Source organism: Larimichthys crocea, chromosome IV, assembly GCF_000972845.2.
Source record: "Larimichthys crocea isolate SSNF chromosome IV, L_crocea_2.0, whole genome shotgun sequence".
NCBI lineage: Eukaryota > Metazoa > Chordata > Actinopteri > Sciaenidae > Larimichthys > Larimichthys crocea.
This window is the reverse complement of record NC_040014.1, coordinates 5,640,105-5,653,606: the sequence shown is the minus strand read 5'-3', so window position 1 is coordinate 5,653,606 and position 13,502 is coordinate 5,640,105. Positions and strand designations below refer to the sequence as shown.

General features: G+C 42.1%; 1 protein-coding gene across 1 annotated transcript in view; it reads left to right on the top strand.

Moving 5' to 3' along the window:
- Window positions 1-1,557: 1,557 nt before the first annotated feature.
- The window catches only part of dcc (DCC netrin 1 receptor), a 239,903-nt gene continuing 227,958 nt past the window's right edge, over window positions 1,558-13,502 (top strand). Inside the window, exon 1 of the mRNA XM_019258599.2 lies at window positions 1,558-2,152. Within this exon, the coding sequence (XP_019114144.2) occupies window positions 2,026-2,152 (127 nt within the window). The 5' untranslated portion in view covers window positions 1,558-2,025. The remainder of the gene's footprint in view (window positions 2,153-13,502) is intronic.

Genomic DNA, 13,502 nt, shown 5'->3' with positions numbered 1-13,502 from the left:
TGGGACAAAAACACCAGCAAGCCAATCACAGACCAGGATTCTCTTTGTATATTGAGTTGACTTGAGAAACTGAAGATGCTGAAGAGACTCCTGTGAGATTCTCTGATTCTTTCTCTTAATGTAAAACATATTGGACACTGTCGTTTTTGTAACTGGACATGGCCAGCATTCCTGATGAGACATGGTGGTGCACGGATACTTGATGGATGGACGAGCTAAAAGCTGGCTGTCGTTAACATAAATGTTAGCACTGTCACTGTGAGCATTTAGCTCAAAGCGCTGGTTCCACCTACATGTCCAGCCTGTTTTGTTTTTATGTATTCTGACTTTGTGGACACATCTTCTGCAAAACCTGATGGAGTCCTCATCTCTGTCACATATGTTTCATGACTGTTATCTATTTTTATGCTGTAAATGTAAAACACACGACAGCCTTGGTTTGCTCAGTTGTCAGGGAGATGGTTCAGTTTTCCTCACACTCTCGACTGCTTCGTTTCGCCGTCGTGCCACGCCTACCTGTACACCTGTTTCCACTTCCCTCATTACAGCAATAACACACTGATCAAACACTTTGTTTCACTTCTGTGACAGGTGGACAATATTCCTTTATGATTTCAATTCTGACTTGATAATGAAGTCATACTTTTCACCAGATTGTCCTTTGTCAAGTGTCCTGCATGAAACAACGTGGTAAGAACGCACAGGGAGAATCTGAGATGCGCTTTTTGTAGTCCAGCTTCTCAACATTGTAGTTTCACCACAGACCACGTCAATAACATCCCTCATTGCATAATAATCTATAGTGTAAGTGCAGTCGAATTCTTTTCCCGAGTCCTTATGAATTCTCCTTCACATGTTGAAGTTTTCCATGGAGGTCAAAGAAAAGTGTTTAGGAAAGGACATAGGAGATCGTGTTTGTCCATTCAACTGCAGCCCGGGAATCACCCGCCAATCCCCAACATGAGATGCTCCAACATTTAAAGAATTCTGAACCACTAAATCAAGATAAAGACAGAAGTAATAGTTGTGTCTGTGTACTAAGTCAACATTTTGATTCCAAAAAAAAATAAAATAATTTAAACAAACAGTGGTCTTCTGACTCCTTCATTCCTTCCTCTGCATACATGGCTTCCATAAAAATCCAATTAAAGACAAAAATCCAAATCCACATTTTTTCAGAACTCCTGCATGTACTCCTCAGGAGGCGTGCTGAGCTTGCAGCTGTAATTGAAGTGGTAAACTTCCCCATGTGACCACAGAGGGCAGGAGAGTTCAGCTAATCTCTCCCCGCTGCTCTGCCTCCACTGTCGGGCACCCCACTCTTACTACACCCCGCTCCCCTGTGCTCCAGCTCCGGTCTTTACCTCCACCCTCTTTAGATCAATGGCTTCACTTTGTACTTAGGTCTCTCTCTCTCTCTCTCTCTCTCTCTCTCCAGCTGTATAGACCTACAGAGAGAAAAGAGAGAGAGAGTGTGGATGCGACCCTCTACACTCCTCCTCCTCCTCCTCTTCCGACCATCTCCATCCGTCCTCCCCGGCAGACGGAGCAGACCTCCGGGAAGGCAGCGTGGATTTGAACCCTCCTTGCATCTGTGTGAATGGGAATGGGAATGAGCCGCACCGGGCAGCAGTGATGGAGACTCTGCCTTCATAGTTACTGGAACTTATTTCTCACCTCGAAAAGAAGGAAAGTGAGCGCGTGTGTGCGTCTTTGGGATTTCTCTTTTCTTTTTTCTTTTTCTTTTTTGGGATCCAAGCCCGACCAGGGAGGGTTATTTTGAGGAGAGGGGAGGTTGTTTCACCCCTCTCTCTCTCCTCCTCATCCTCCTCATCCTGACTCGTCACCCTGTGGGTGTTTTTTCCCCCCTCTCTTATTTTGATAGATTTGAATTGACACTTGGATTCTGTGGAGGATTTAAAAATACATATATATAAAAAAAGAGAAATCAAACATCAGCAGGATCTGTTTGGCTGCTTGCTCCTGTTGGTTCCTCGGGTTCATCGGGACTGGAGCAGGGGCAGCATGGAGCTCGGTTTGGATGGATGTATTGGTGATGTTTGGGAGGTGCTGGTGCTGAGGAGGAGGACAGGAGGACCCTACCTGCTGCTGCTGCTCTGCTGGCTGCTGGCTGCTCACCCCACAGCGCACGGTGAGTGGAGGAAAAAAATGTGTGGTTTCTGCCTCCATCCCGCAGTGTGTGTGTGTGTGTGTGTGTGTGTGTGTGTGTGTGTGTGTGTGTGTGTGTGTGTGTGGTTGCTGGCTGCTGGTTGCCGCAGACCAAACGAGAATTGACACATTTGTTGCGTCTCCTTGTTGGCTGCTGTTTAAAAAACCCTGCACTCTTACCCTGGAGGACTCGGGTCTGACCCGGTTCAACTGGATTTTAGTAGGCTTTACTGTGTGTGATCAAGCTGTAGGCGTGTAGGGTTTGACCGGCTTCTGCTGGGTTTGATTGGGTTTAAATGGATTTCAGTAGCTCTGATCATGTGTTAGACTGCTGCTTTGAGCATTTTGCTGCCAAAATAATGAATTCGGGATTCAGGATTCAGGTTCAGGGTGCAGGTGTGACAGGGTTTGATTAGATTTTTTATATTTTTCACAGTGCTTCACTGGGTTTCACCTGATTTCTGCTTGTCTAACCATGTTGGTTTTATTAGGTTTAAATGAGTTTTACGGGGCTTCAGCAGTCGGATCATGTGCAAGGCAGCTGCTGTGAGCAGGTCTGAGTGAAATTGCTGCTGTCCCACCCAAAATGGTTCATTTTCTTCAGGTTTCAGCTGTTAAACACATTTTCCTTAGTGGGTTTGGTCAGGTTTTTGTGTTTTTTCTTCAGGCTTCCAGGCTTTGGTCTGATTTCTGTCAGCCTTACCGTGCATTAGACTGCTGCTTTGAGCAGATTTCAGTGAATCTTGCTCTTATTCCAGAATGAAAAGATTTACGGGGAGAGTTGAGGTTTAGGCTGCTCGGTTACTGCTGTTCCTTAACAGATCTGACTGATTCGACTGGGTTTAAATGGATTTTTACCGGGCTTCAGCAGGTTTCAGTGGCTCTCATCATCATTTGCTCTTTCTGGATCTTTTGCTGCCGTACGTTGCTCCTAGATTAAGGTTTGATGGATCTGATCTGGCTTTTACAAAGTTTTGCTGGACTTCAGTCCAGCAAAACTGGATGTGATGGGGCTTTAACCATACTACACGTTTTAAACACATGTCATTCTTTGGCTGCTGTTTTACTGTCAGCTGCTCTTTAAGGTCCTCTGTGTCCCATTTAGAAGGCTCTTTTTACAGAATATAGCAGAAATGCAATACAATATTCATAACTCTGTTTTCATTAGTGTGAAAATAAGAATCATCCTGCTTTTGTTACCTGAGCATGAGACTTTTATGTCTACATCCTTCCCACCATGTTGAGCCGGCATGTTTCTACAGTAGCCCAGAATGGACAAACTAAACGCTGACTCTAGACTTTCATGTTTTTGCCTCCACAGTATCTCCTTTACGTTGGGAAGGAGAAGGCGAGGTGAGGTGGTTGCAATCTGCAACTAGATACCAGTAAAACCTGCACACTGGTCCTTTTGTATTCAAGGGCAATGTAAAGGGTGTCCCTGCATTACACTGTGTGTACAGTACACTGCACATGACGCTGCAGGATTGTCGAATTGACCAGATTCTCTCTGGGTTTGATATTTTCATAAATATTTACTCTATTTGAAGACTGAAAATTAGTATTTAGAAATAAATAACATCAAATATTAAATAATATGTGCTCCTCTACGTGTAATTATTTTACATTGTTGTATGAAGCACTTAGTCCTTGAATATATGTGTGCATAAATATAGCAGCTGAAAATATATTATAGATATGTGTCATTATGAATAGATATCACGCCTGTCAGATATTCTGTTAATGTACCATAGTGTCCGCTGTGGAACCATCTGCTCTGGGTGGATTGTTAACTGAATCGTTGGTTCAGTCCACTTTAAAGATCCCAGAGCATCGTTTAAGAATCACTTAATGTTTGTTGTTTTGCTTTATGATTTTAGTTACTGAACAAACAGATGTGTGTCTGTGTGTGTGTGTGTGTGAGAGAGAGAGAGAGAGAGAGAGAGAGAGAGAGAGACTCCTGCTGTCAATAAATTATATCCAAACTTTAATTAAGCTAATTGGTGGTAGGAGAGCACACACACACACACCAGCTTGAGCAGTTCTCACTCAGTGTGTATGTCTGTGGCTTATATCTTCAGCAGCTCAGCTGTAAAATCCTCTGCTGAATATTTTACTCAGACCAAGCATTTATCTGTGCATGCAACAGTACACACACACACACACACACACACACACACACTCCCCCAGCCTCATTCATGAAACCTTCACATAGGCTTTCACATTCAGAAAAAAAATTCTGAAGAGCAGACTATTTTTTACAGAAGTTTCTCACCTTCACAGGTGTGTTCAGGTGTTCTTTCTTTTTTTAAAGTGAAGAGCTGGTCTCCAGTCTGCAGCTTACCGCCCTCATAAGGTGATCAGGAGCTGCAGGCTATTGGTTCACCATGGCACATGATCACCTGTCCTGTCAATTTGGATACTTCCTTTAGTAGTAGACTGTGTGCTTCCTGGTGTTTTTGTTCTTTGTTGCCAAATCTTGTCTAGGTGGAACATTTGACTTCCAAGATACGGATACGTATACTGCAGTATTGACCACGACCACTTCAGTTCCAGCAGCTTCCTTGGTCGCCATTTTCACAATGATGATGGTCCCTCCTCTCCTGCTACCTAACCAAGATGGCGACCACTGAGGGCAAGAAGTGTCCAGTGTTCCACTCATTTCTTTGACCATCATCAATCAAATTATTAAATAAGTTATCTTTGTTAACTTTGAACTGTGACATGCAAGTCCATGCCATTTACTGTCTTCCTGACAGTGCTGACCATTGAGCTGGAGAGGAAGCTATAAACACACATGGTTCACAGATAGTTATAAGACAGGAGTCGATGGTACAAATATGATGTGTGAATAAATACGTAAACCTATTAGTTGCTTAAAGAAACAAGATGTCAGAGTGGTGAGCATACACTTCAGGAGCTAACACATTCTTGTCATTAACCTCTATGATCGTCCTCACAGTTCCACTCAGTTTAGACTACCCCATACCTGACCCTGGACTCACATCAGGCCAATTTACATTCAGTCTCATGTGGTCTGGTAGGATCCTCTTGTATCATTTTGCAGGTAAACGTTTAATCAGATTGACTTCACAACAGGAAGTGAAAAAGGCTCATCTTTAAATGAATTGGGACTGTAGTTTTCAGTATCCTTAGTAACCTGAGAGATGTTCAGAAAATCAGAAACAAAGCTAATTGTTCAAAACTCTCAGTAGTTCTTTCTCGTTCCACCAGGATGTTTCAGTCTTTGACCAAATGAAGATGAATAGAGATGGATGAAGATGAGCTTTAACCTTCATGATTCATCGCCAGACTCCACACGAGGCCGGTGGACCTGATGGAGCAGAGGTCTCTCACGGCATCTGTGCCTTCACATTTCAGCTGTCAAATGGCATAGGAAACAAGCAACCTCTCTGTCCCCCTTTGACTTCATGGAGTCAAATATAGTCCAGAGCATGATCAGTAATCCTGGGCTGATGAAGTCTAGCAGCTCTGTGATGCTTAGAGCTAAATGCCGACATACTCACAATGTGAAGATGTTTAGTGGGGTTACCACCTTTGTTTAGCATGCTAGCATGCCTACATTAGCTAATTGGCACAAAACACAAAGTAGCCAACAGCTGAATTTTAATGGATCACCAGACTTCTTTTCATGAGGTGAACAAAATACTTTAAATATCTACCTGATTGTGGCGCTAGAGGACATGTCAGCAATGAAAAGAATTCATTGCTGGTGAAGCATACTTTTGTGCCAATTCATTTAGCAGATGGGTCAAGGAACTGATGCTCTGGGGATCATGACAGCTTTTTAGGCATTCCATCAATTAGTTGTTAGACAGTCTGGACCAAAGTGGTGAACTGAGCATCCTACGGACTGACATTTCTGATCATATGGCTAAAAAACACCCATAAAGCCATAAAGAAACAATGTTACCCCAGGCTGCTGCTTGTATTTACAGCACATTACTGTTACTGTTGTTGATGGCAGGTTTCATGGGGCATCTGGTGTACAGAGGTCTCGCTCGACCTCTAAAGAACCAGCAGCTCCAATAAAGAGTTTTTTTCCTCTTGGGCCACAAAGTGACATTCACAATCCTCTTTCACTTTATCCATTTTTTTTGTCCCTGAGTGCCTCTGTCCTCGTCACACATCTTCATCCTGTCTCTGTGTGAATGTGTGTCTATGTAGGGGTTATGGTCGCTTGAACAATGCTGTAGGAATCAGTCATGTGCTGGTATTAAGACAAAGCAGATTTAACTTTTGAAGCTTTGTCGTTGTCCAGAGGAGGATTTGTTTTTCTACCATTCAAAGTTAACATTTTACCGCCTGTACACTCTATGTCTATGTGTGCACAGTCTGCTCACAGTCTGCTCTGCTGCCTACTAAGGATGATCCGTCGTCTAATCTCGCCATCGATTATAGGACCAGTGTGTGGGATTTATTGCTATCTGGTGTGGCATTATAGCAACCCCCTTCACTTGCCCTCCTGTTCCAAGCATGAAGGAAAAACTATGGTGGCCAAGCAACATGTGAACCGCCCTATCTAAAGCCTGTGTGTGTTTAGTTGGTTGGTTCTTGACTTCTATCTTTCGGATGCATTGTGGCATCTCTTTTCAATTTATCTCGCCTGAATTTGTCCTCTCATCGTTTCATCTTGTTCATCCTCATCCCATCTCGACTTCTCTGATACTTCCTGGCGTTCGATGCTATGCTTCGTTGCTGAAGGACTCCTCAGTGCATTTAAACTACCAACTTAGAGCTTACGCATCCTGCACAATTCTTCATGCATATGTATTATTGATCCACCCCTGCTTTAAATGAAATAATGAAAGCTCTCTGCTGATCAATAGAACAGCACAGACCCCATCTATCCATCTATCTCCATCCTTCTATTAGTGATAAGTTATTGATCAGCTGATGAAGAGTCTGATGATCACACGCAGATGACGACTGCTGAAAATAATTCCTAATCTTCCTGCTGATATCAGGGTATTGATTATGAAACCTAAGACTGATCGAGCTCAGTGGCACGGAACCGTCTTCCTTCCCCGAGTCCAACAACAGAATCAATCAGTGTGATCAGCTCTGTTCCAGCACAGGAAGTGAAGGATGACTGTCTCTCGCCTCAGGCAGATAATCTTAGGAATGCAATGAAAGAGTGAAGAGAGTGTGAACATCTCAGGTAGAAATATTTAGTTTTAAATATGGACAGTCCTGATTGAAAATCTGTATGTTCAGATGAGCATTGTGTGCTGTCATTCATTTTGTGATAATGAAGGACAAATTTGTATAAATACTGATAATGATTTTCAGCTCTCTCATCTGTTAGAATCCCATCTGCTTCACTTCCAGTTTTGGTCATTCATTCTGGGAGTTCCTAGCTGCATTTCCTTCAGGGTTTCCCTTCCATTCATCCACTCTTGTTTCTATGTAACAGCATACATTGCACAGGAGTCACTTGGGGGTCACAGGGAGAGGCCAAAGAGGTTTGGGGACAGACTAGAAGAATTACATGGAGTGTGACTTGTAAGAGCCAAATACATTGTTGAAATAACCAGAATGCAGTAGTGTGTTGGGTGTCACTGTTGTCGTCAGGGTTTGACCCTGGAAGGGCAAAGGGTTTTTGACAGCTGTGGTGCTGAAGATTGTTTGTTAAGCTTTTGGTCTTTAGTGGAAATGGACATCCATGTTACAATTGATTCTTATGTTGTAGATTTTATACTAAACGCAACACCCGTGGAACAAAAGACAAAGGAAAGACAAAGCTAAGTGCATCGACCAAACATCTCAGTAGTTTAAAGATCCAGTGTGTTGGATTTAGCTGCACCTAGCAGCAAAGTTGGAGATTGCAACCAACTAAATACTCTCCCATGTCTCACCATCTCCTTCCAAGCATGTAAGAAAAACTCTGGCTGCCAAATTCACTTTAAAAGCAAAAGGCTATATCTAGATCAATGTTCGGTTTGTCTGTTCTAGGCTGTAGAAAAATGGTGGTTCAACATGGTTGACTCCATGAAGGAGGACCCACTCTCACTGTAGATATAAAGAGACCAACCCAACAACCCAACAAGTCTTATTTTCACGTGATTATACACTAATGAAAACATACTAATGAATATTGTATTCAGTTCCTTCAAAGTAAATACTAAAGTAAGTAATAGGACAGATTCCTGAATTCACCTGTTCTTGTTCTTGAGCCCAGACTATCGACCGCCAGTCATAGGGTTAGCACTATGCTGCTTTTTGCAAATCATCAGAAATCTCTGCAGACTAAAACCTGCAAAGTTTCTTCTATGATTTCATACAGAACTCGCTGTGCTACCACCTAAACATTGCACCCAACACATAACTGCAATGCATTGTGGATGATGGTTGCTGACTCACTGTGGGTCGATCTCACTGAGATCAGTTTTTCAGACTGGTGGAACAACACTCTTGAAGGCATCAGAGGGGAAATAAACTAGGGCGTGTTGAACAACTGTCGTAACACAGCGTCTGTCAGAGTGCCGGGGACAGACGGATAGAAAAGGAGGCATGATGGGTAATGCATGATTCAAACCCACCGCATGTATGTGTGGTTTACGCGTCTCCACTCTGCGTCGGAGAGAAAGAGATTCATTAATTGAAAGAAACAGATGTTATTTCAACCTCTGCTTGATTAAGAGTCTTCAACTTTCAAGGTTTTCAGCCGACAGCAATAACAAAACTCCAAACGCTGCAGAAAAAACAAGAAAGAAAGGAAGCAAGAGGAGCTGAATTTAATCAAGAATCGCATTAAAGCTAAAAGCTCAAAGCAGTAAAACATTTTCATTAATAAGCAGAGCTGAATAATAAAGTCAGAGACAATCCATTAGAGACAGAGCAGGCTTTTAACACCAAGGAGATGTTAATTTACACCTCCACCCACCCACCTATCTCTGTGTTAAGGGAAAATACCTGCATATTTAATGAGTTATCTCGTCATGCTTTGATGCCTCCATGTTTCCCAGTCAACAAGTCCAGTACTCCACTGTACTCTTTATAGTGGCTTAATTGATTTGTGTTAGATTGTAATAATTTGATAAAATGCAACTTTGTTTTGGAATAATGAACACATGTGAGCACAATAATCAAGTAAAATGATTTAGAACTTAAAAGTAAACATTACCTAGAAGCACAGGCCTCACATTAGTGGTGCAAATTCACAAACAATTAATTTAATTACCAAAACCTCATAAAGTAGAGGCTTTTAGGCTTCTAGAGTTGGACCTGTGTTTGGATATGTTTGTCTTTACTTGGGACATGGCTTTGGAGTTGTTGGTACTGTCTTGATATGTTTGTCCCGACTTTTGACTTGATTTGGTCTTGATTTTAGGCTTGACTTTTAAGTTTTAGGGCACTTTCACACCAGCGCTGTTTGGTCCACTTTAAATGGACCAGAGTTCCTTTCCTTGGATAGTCCGGTTCATTTGGGCAGGGGTGAAAACTCATTCGAACTCCAAACAACTGAACTCTTGGTCTGGACATTGGCCTTCCTGTCTTGATTTGGGGCTTGCTTTAGGTTCAGATCACTTCAGTTTCATTTATATAGTGCCAAATCAGTTGATTCTCTCAGGACACTCTTCATATCATCATTTACCGAACTATTTCCATCTTGTTGGTTGTGGGTCTTCGAATTTCCTGTCTTGAATGAGAATATGTTGATCTGGGCTTGAAATGTTTTAGTCTTGACTTGAATTTTAATCATTTTTTATTTTGGTTTTGACTTGTAGCCATTTTGGACTTACAGTAATACAGTGTGTTGAGCTGCCACTTTGGACTCTCAGTGTGTTCCTGTAACACATGAAGTGTGTGTCACAGAGGTCTGGGAGGTTGATCGCAGCCAGACTCTTCGTGCGTAATCACAGTCAGGAGGGCTGGATGAATAAAGTGGACGAGTGAAAACGACGTGTTAACTACTGCTCAGCTCGGTTTAATTTGGGTTTTTTTTTCACTCCTGCGGTGGACAGAAAGTCATTTACAAATGTGAGATAATAATTCAAACAGAAACACGTGGAGGTTTTCTGTGTGTTAGTACAGCAGAACTCGACCTGAAGCAAAACACAGTGAGAATGAAAAAGGACAAATATGATACATTTAGAAAATACTCATATTTATCAGCAAAACAAAATCCCCCTGTTTTCTTTAAGCTTACTCACACTCTTTTGTTGCCTATAAGTTATTATTTATATACAGTGTTGGCTGTCATATTTCAGACTTGAGTTATTTCTCTGAATATGAGTGCAGCGCAATTTTTATTTTTAGGAAATAAAGATACTCATGCTACATACAGAGTGTAAAGCCTCTGAGGAAACATTGATTTTGGGCTGCATGAATGAATTTGACTGTTTAAACTCAAACTGTTGTAGTTGTTGTTGCAGTGTGAGCTTTAGTAGCTGCAGTGATTGTGTTTCTGGTCTTTGTTCAGTGTGTACAGCACAGTAAGAAGGAGGATCACCAAGGTCAGAGGATACAAATATGTAGAAAAAAATATCAGGACTGCTAACTAATAACCAATGGTGAAGGACGTTTATAATTTTGTTTAAATTCAAATGATACCTTTATTGTCAGATGAATTATTTACAACTGGTATTTAAATGCAATCTGTATTCAGGTTATTTAAATAATACAAATTTAGGAAAACATATGTTCTAAACATGACTGTATAAAACATGGATGTAGTGTCTGCAATCTCACTCACAGGTTTCTGAAGAGCTGTTGTGACGCTCAGCATGGTGGCTCTGGCTGCCACCATCTTGGACTTAGATCATGGGTGGAGCTGAGGCGGGCTAAATGAAGCCTGGTTCCTTAAACAAGCCATCTGTGACAGCACCCACCTGTCAATCAAAGCGTCCTTGCTGTTAATTCTGCATAACTTTAAGCATTAATATAATTTGAACAGGTGAGTTGTATATAAATTCACTCTCAGTACAGTTGTCATAAAACAGAAAAATTAGCTATAGAGACCAAAACAGTTTTTTGTACCAGGCTATAAACATGTTTATTTCTGCTGTGAAGTTGGACATTTGAACATGGGGACTTATGGAGACTGACTCACTTCTGGAGCCAGCCTCAAGTGGACGTTGGAGGAACTGCAGTTTTTGGCTTCTCTTTCCCTTCATACCCCCAGAGCTCCTTCACTAAAAACAGATGCTCGCTGCTTCTGAAAACAACCTACAAGACTGAACCCAAAGAGAGAAGAAAAAAAAACACGTTGAGCTAAAAGAGGCTCCAAAGCTCCATAAGGCTGAAGGGGAACAGCAGAGAGTTAGGCGATAAATCTCTGTGGGTTCATCATGACTCCGGCTTTGACAGAACAAATTCTGGCATGAAAGAGAAAGCCGTGCTTCATCCGAGCAGCTCTGATTGAAACCAACACCAAAAAAAAAAGTTCCCTCTTCAGCGGTGATGAATCTTGTTTTGAAATCAGAAACAGCTAAATGTTTTTTCCCAAACTGGATTTGTAGCATTTTTAGCCTGAAAGTCAGGGTGTGTGTATCTTAATTAAGTGTCTGGATGTCTTTCTGTCTCTACATTATTAAGATTGTTGGAGGGAAAAAGAAAACAGGCTTGTGAGTAATTTACAGAAAGATAATTTGCCTGTGCTCTGAACATTAGCGTTTCATTTACGTCTTTCAGCTCTCAGCTGTCTATATTTAACATCAGCTGCTCTGCTCTGACATTCATACATTATTCATGTTGGCAACCTGCATTACCTGCCCGAGGAGCACTACATCTCCCACACCTTTAAATCCTCCTCATTAATACTCCTGCAGGCTTTTACATTAATTGGTTTTTACTTATTCTTCTCCTGCATGATGTTTTTTTTTTTTGCTGCTTTTTGTTGGTGTGTTGTTTTCTTGTTGTTTGTGGAGAAATTTGGAGATGATTAAAAAGCAAAGAACAAATGAAAAGGTCTTTATGCAGAGGCGTGCAGTTTTCTGGCCTCAGGATGAAGACTGTTTGTATATTGAACCACATGAACACACACACACACACACACATGCAAACACACTCTGAACATTTTACTCTGAACATTTTAACTTAGACCTTGCAGATCGGAGCCTCAGACTGAGCCACTCGATCTGTAAATGCATCTTTTTTTCTCTGTTCAGGTCTGTTGTTGGGCTGTTTGGGCTCCATTCACAGCTGCCACGTCACAAAAACTATTATGTATCGGTCTGAGAAGAACATTTGTTGAGATGAACAGTTTTGCCAATCAGATCAGTCAAACCTCCAGTCTAAAATATCTCTGAAAGTCCAACTATCCAGGTGGATTCATGGACTAGACTCTGATAAGCAGACCCCCCTATGGTGATTTACCGCTGCACCTGATCCTGTCTGAACGTAACCTCACGGTTGTTGGACATCTTTTAGAAAATGGTGGTTACCTGTGGCGTGGTGGTAGCAGGTCGTTTAGTAATTGGGGGGTTCAGTTCCAGGTTACCCCGGTCCCGTCAAAGTGTTCTTGAGCAAGACACAGATGGCTGTGATGCTGGTGTGTGTGAAAAGTGTAACAAGTGTTGTATAAGTGGTCAGTAGATCAGAAAGGCACTGTACACATCATGAAAACTGAAATGATGACTCAGTTGACAGAGAAGTCACATCCTCTGATGTATTTTCCTGCTTCTTGTAAACGGATCCTCTTTGAGTATTCATCACAGACTTCTTATGAAACTGTACAGATTCAGTGGTGATTAAAATAATCAGTTCCAGCACAGAGTACTGACACATTTGTGCTTCTTAGTACATGATTGGTCCATGGTGGAATAAACAGACAACACAGTAGTGATGTGCAGATTACATCAGCCTCATAAACCTTAGACCAGACCTCATCATGCTGGACCTCACTGCTGCTCATGTCTGAATGGGAGATGATCTCTACAGTAACTGGTAAAATGTGTTGTATTTTTACCCATGCAGGGGGAAACAGAACAGAACAGTGTGGTCTGAACCTGTATCCAGTGAGAGGTCAGAGGGCGTGGTCACACAGGTGCAGGGTTTAATAATAATAAAATAGACGTTGTGTTGCTTTCATTCTCCCGGCGCCTCGTAAACAGACAGCACAATCAAGCCGCTGAGGTTGGGAGATGACAAACAGTCGGCCATGTTGGGCTGGAATCCAGAAACATCCAGGACAGCGTGAGACACGATCGCTTCCTGTGCAGCACCATAGCTCGTGCCAGATGAGATGAATCGCCTCAACTGCAGCAGTTTCCTCTCATAAATATTCATATGGCGAGGCATGGCGTCATGTGAGCGAGCGAGGAGGACTCCAGAAACTAGTGAACCCTGAACACCCCCCGACTTCTCCCCCC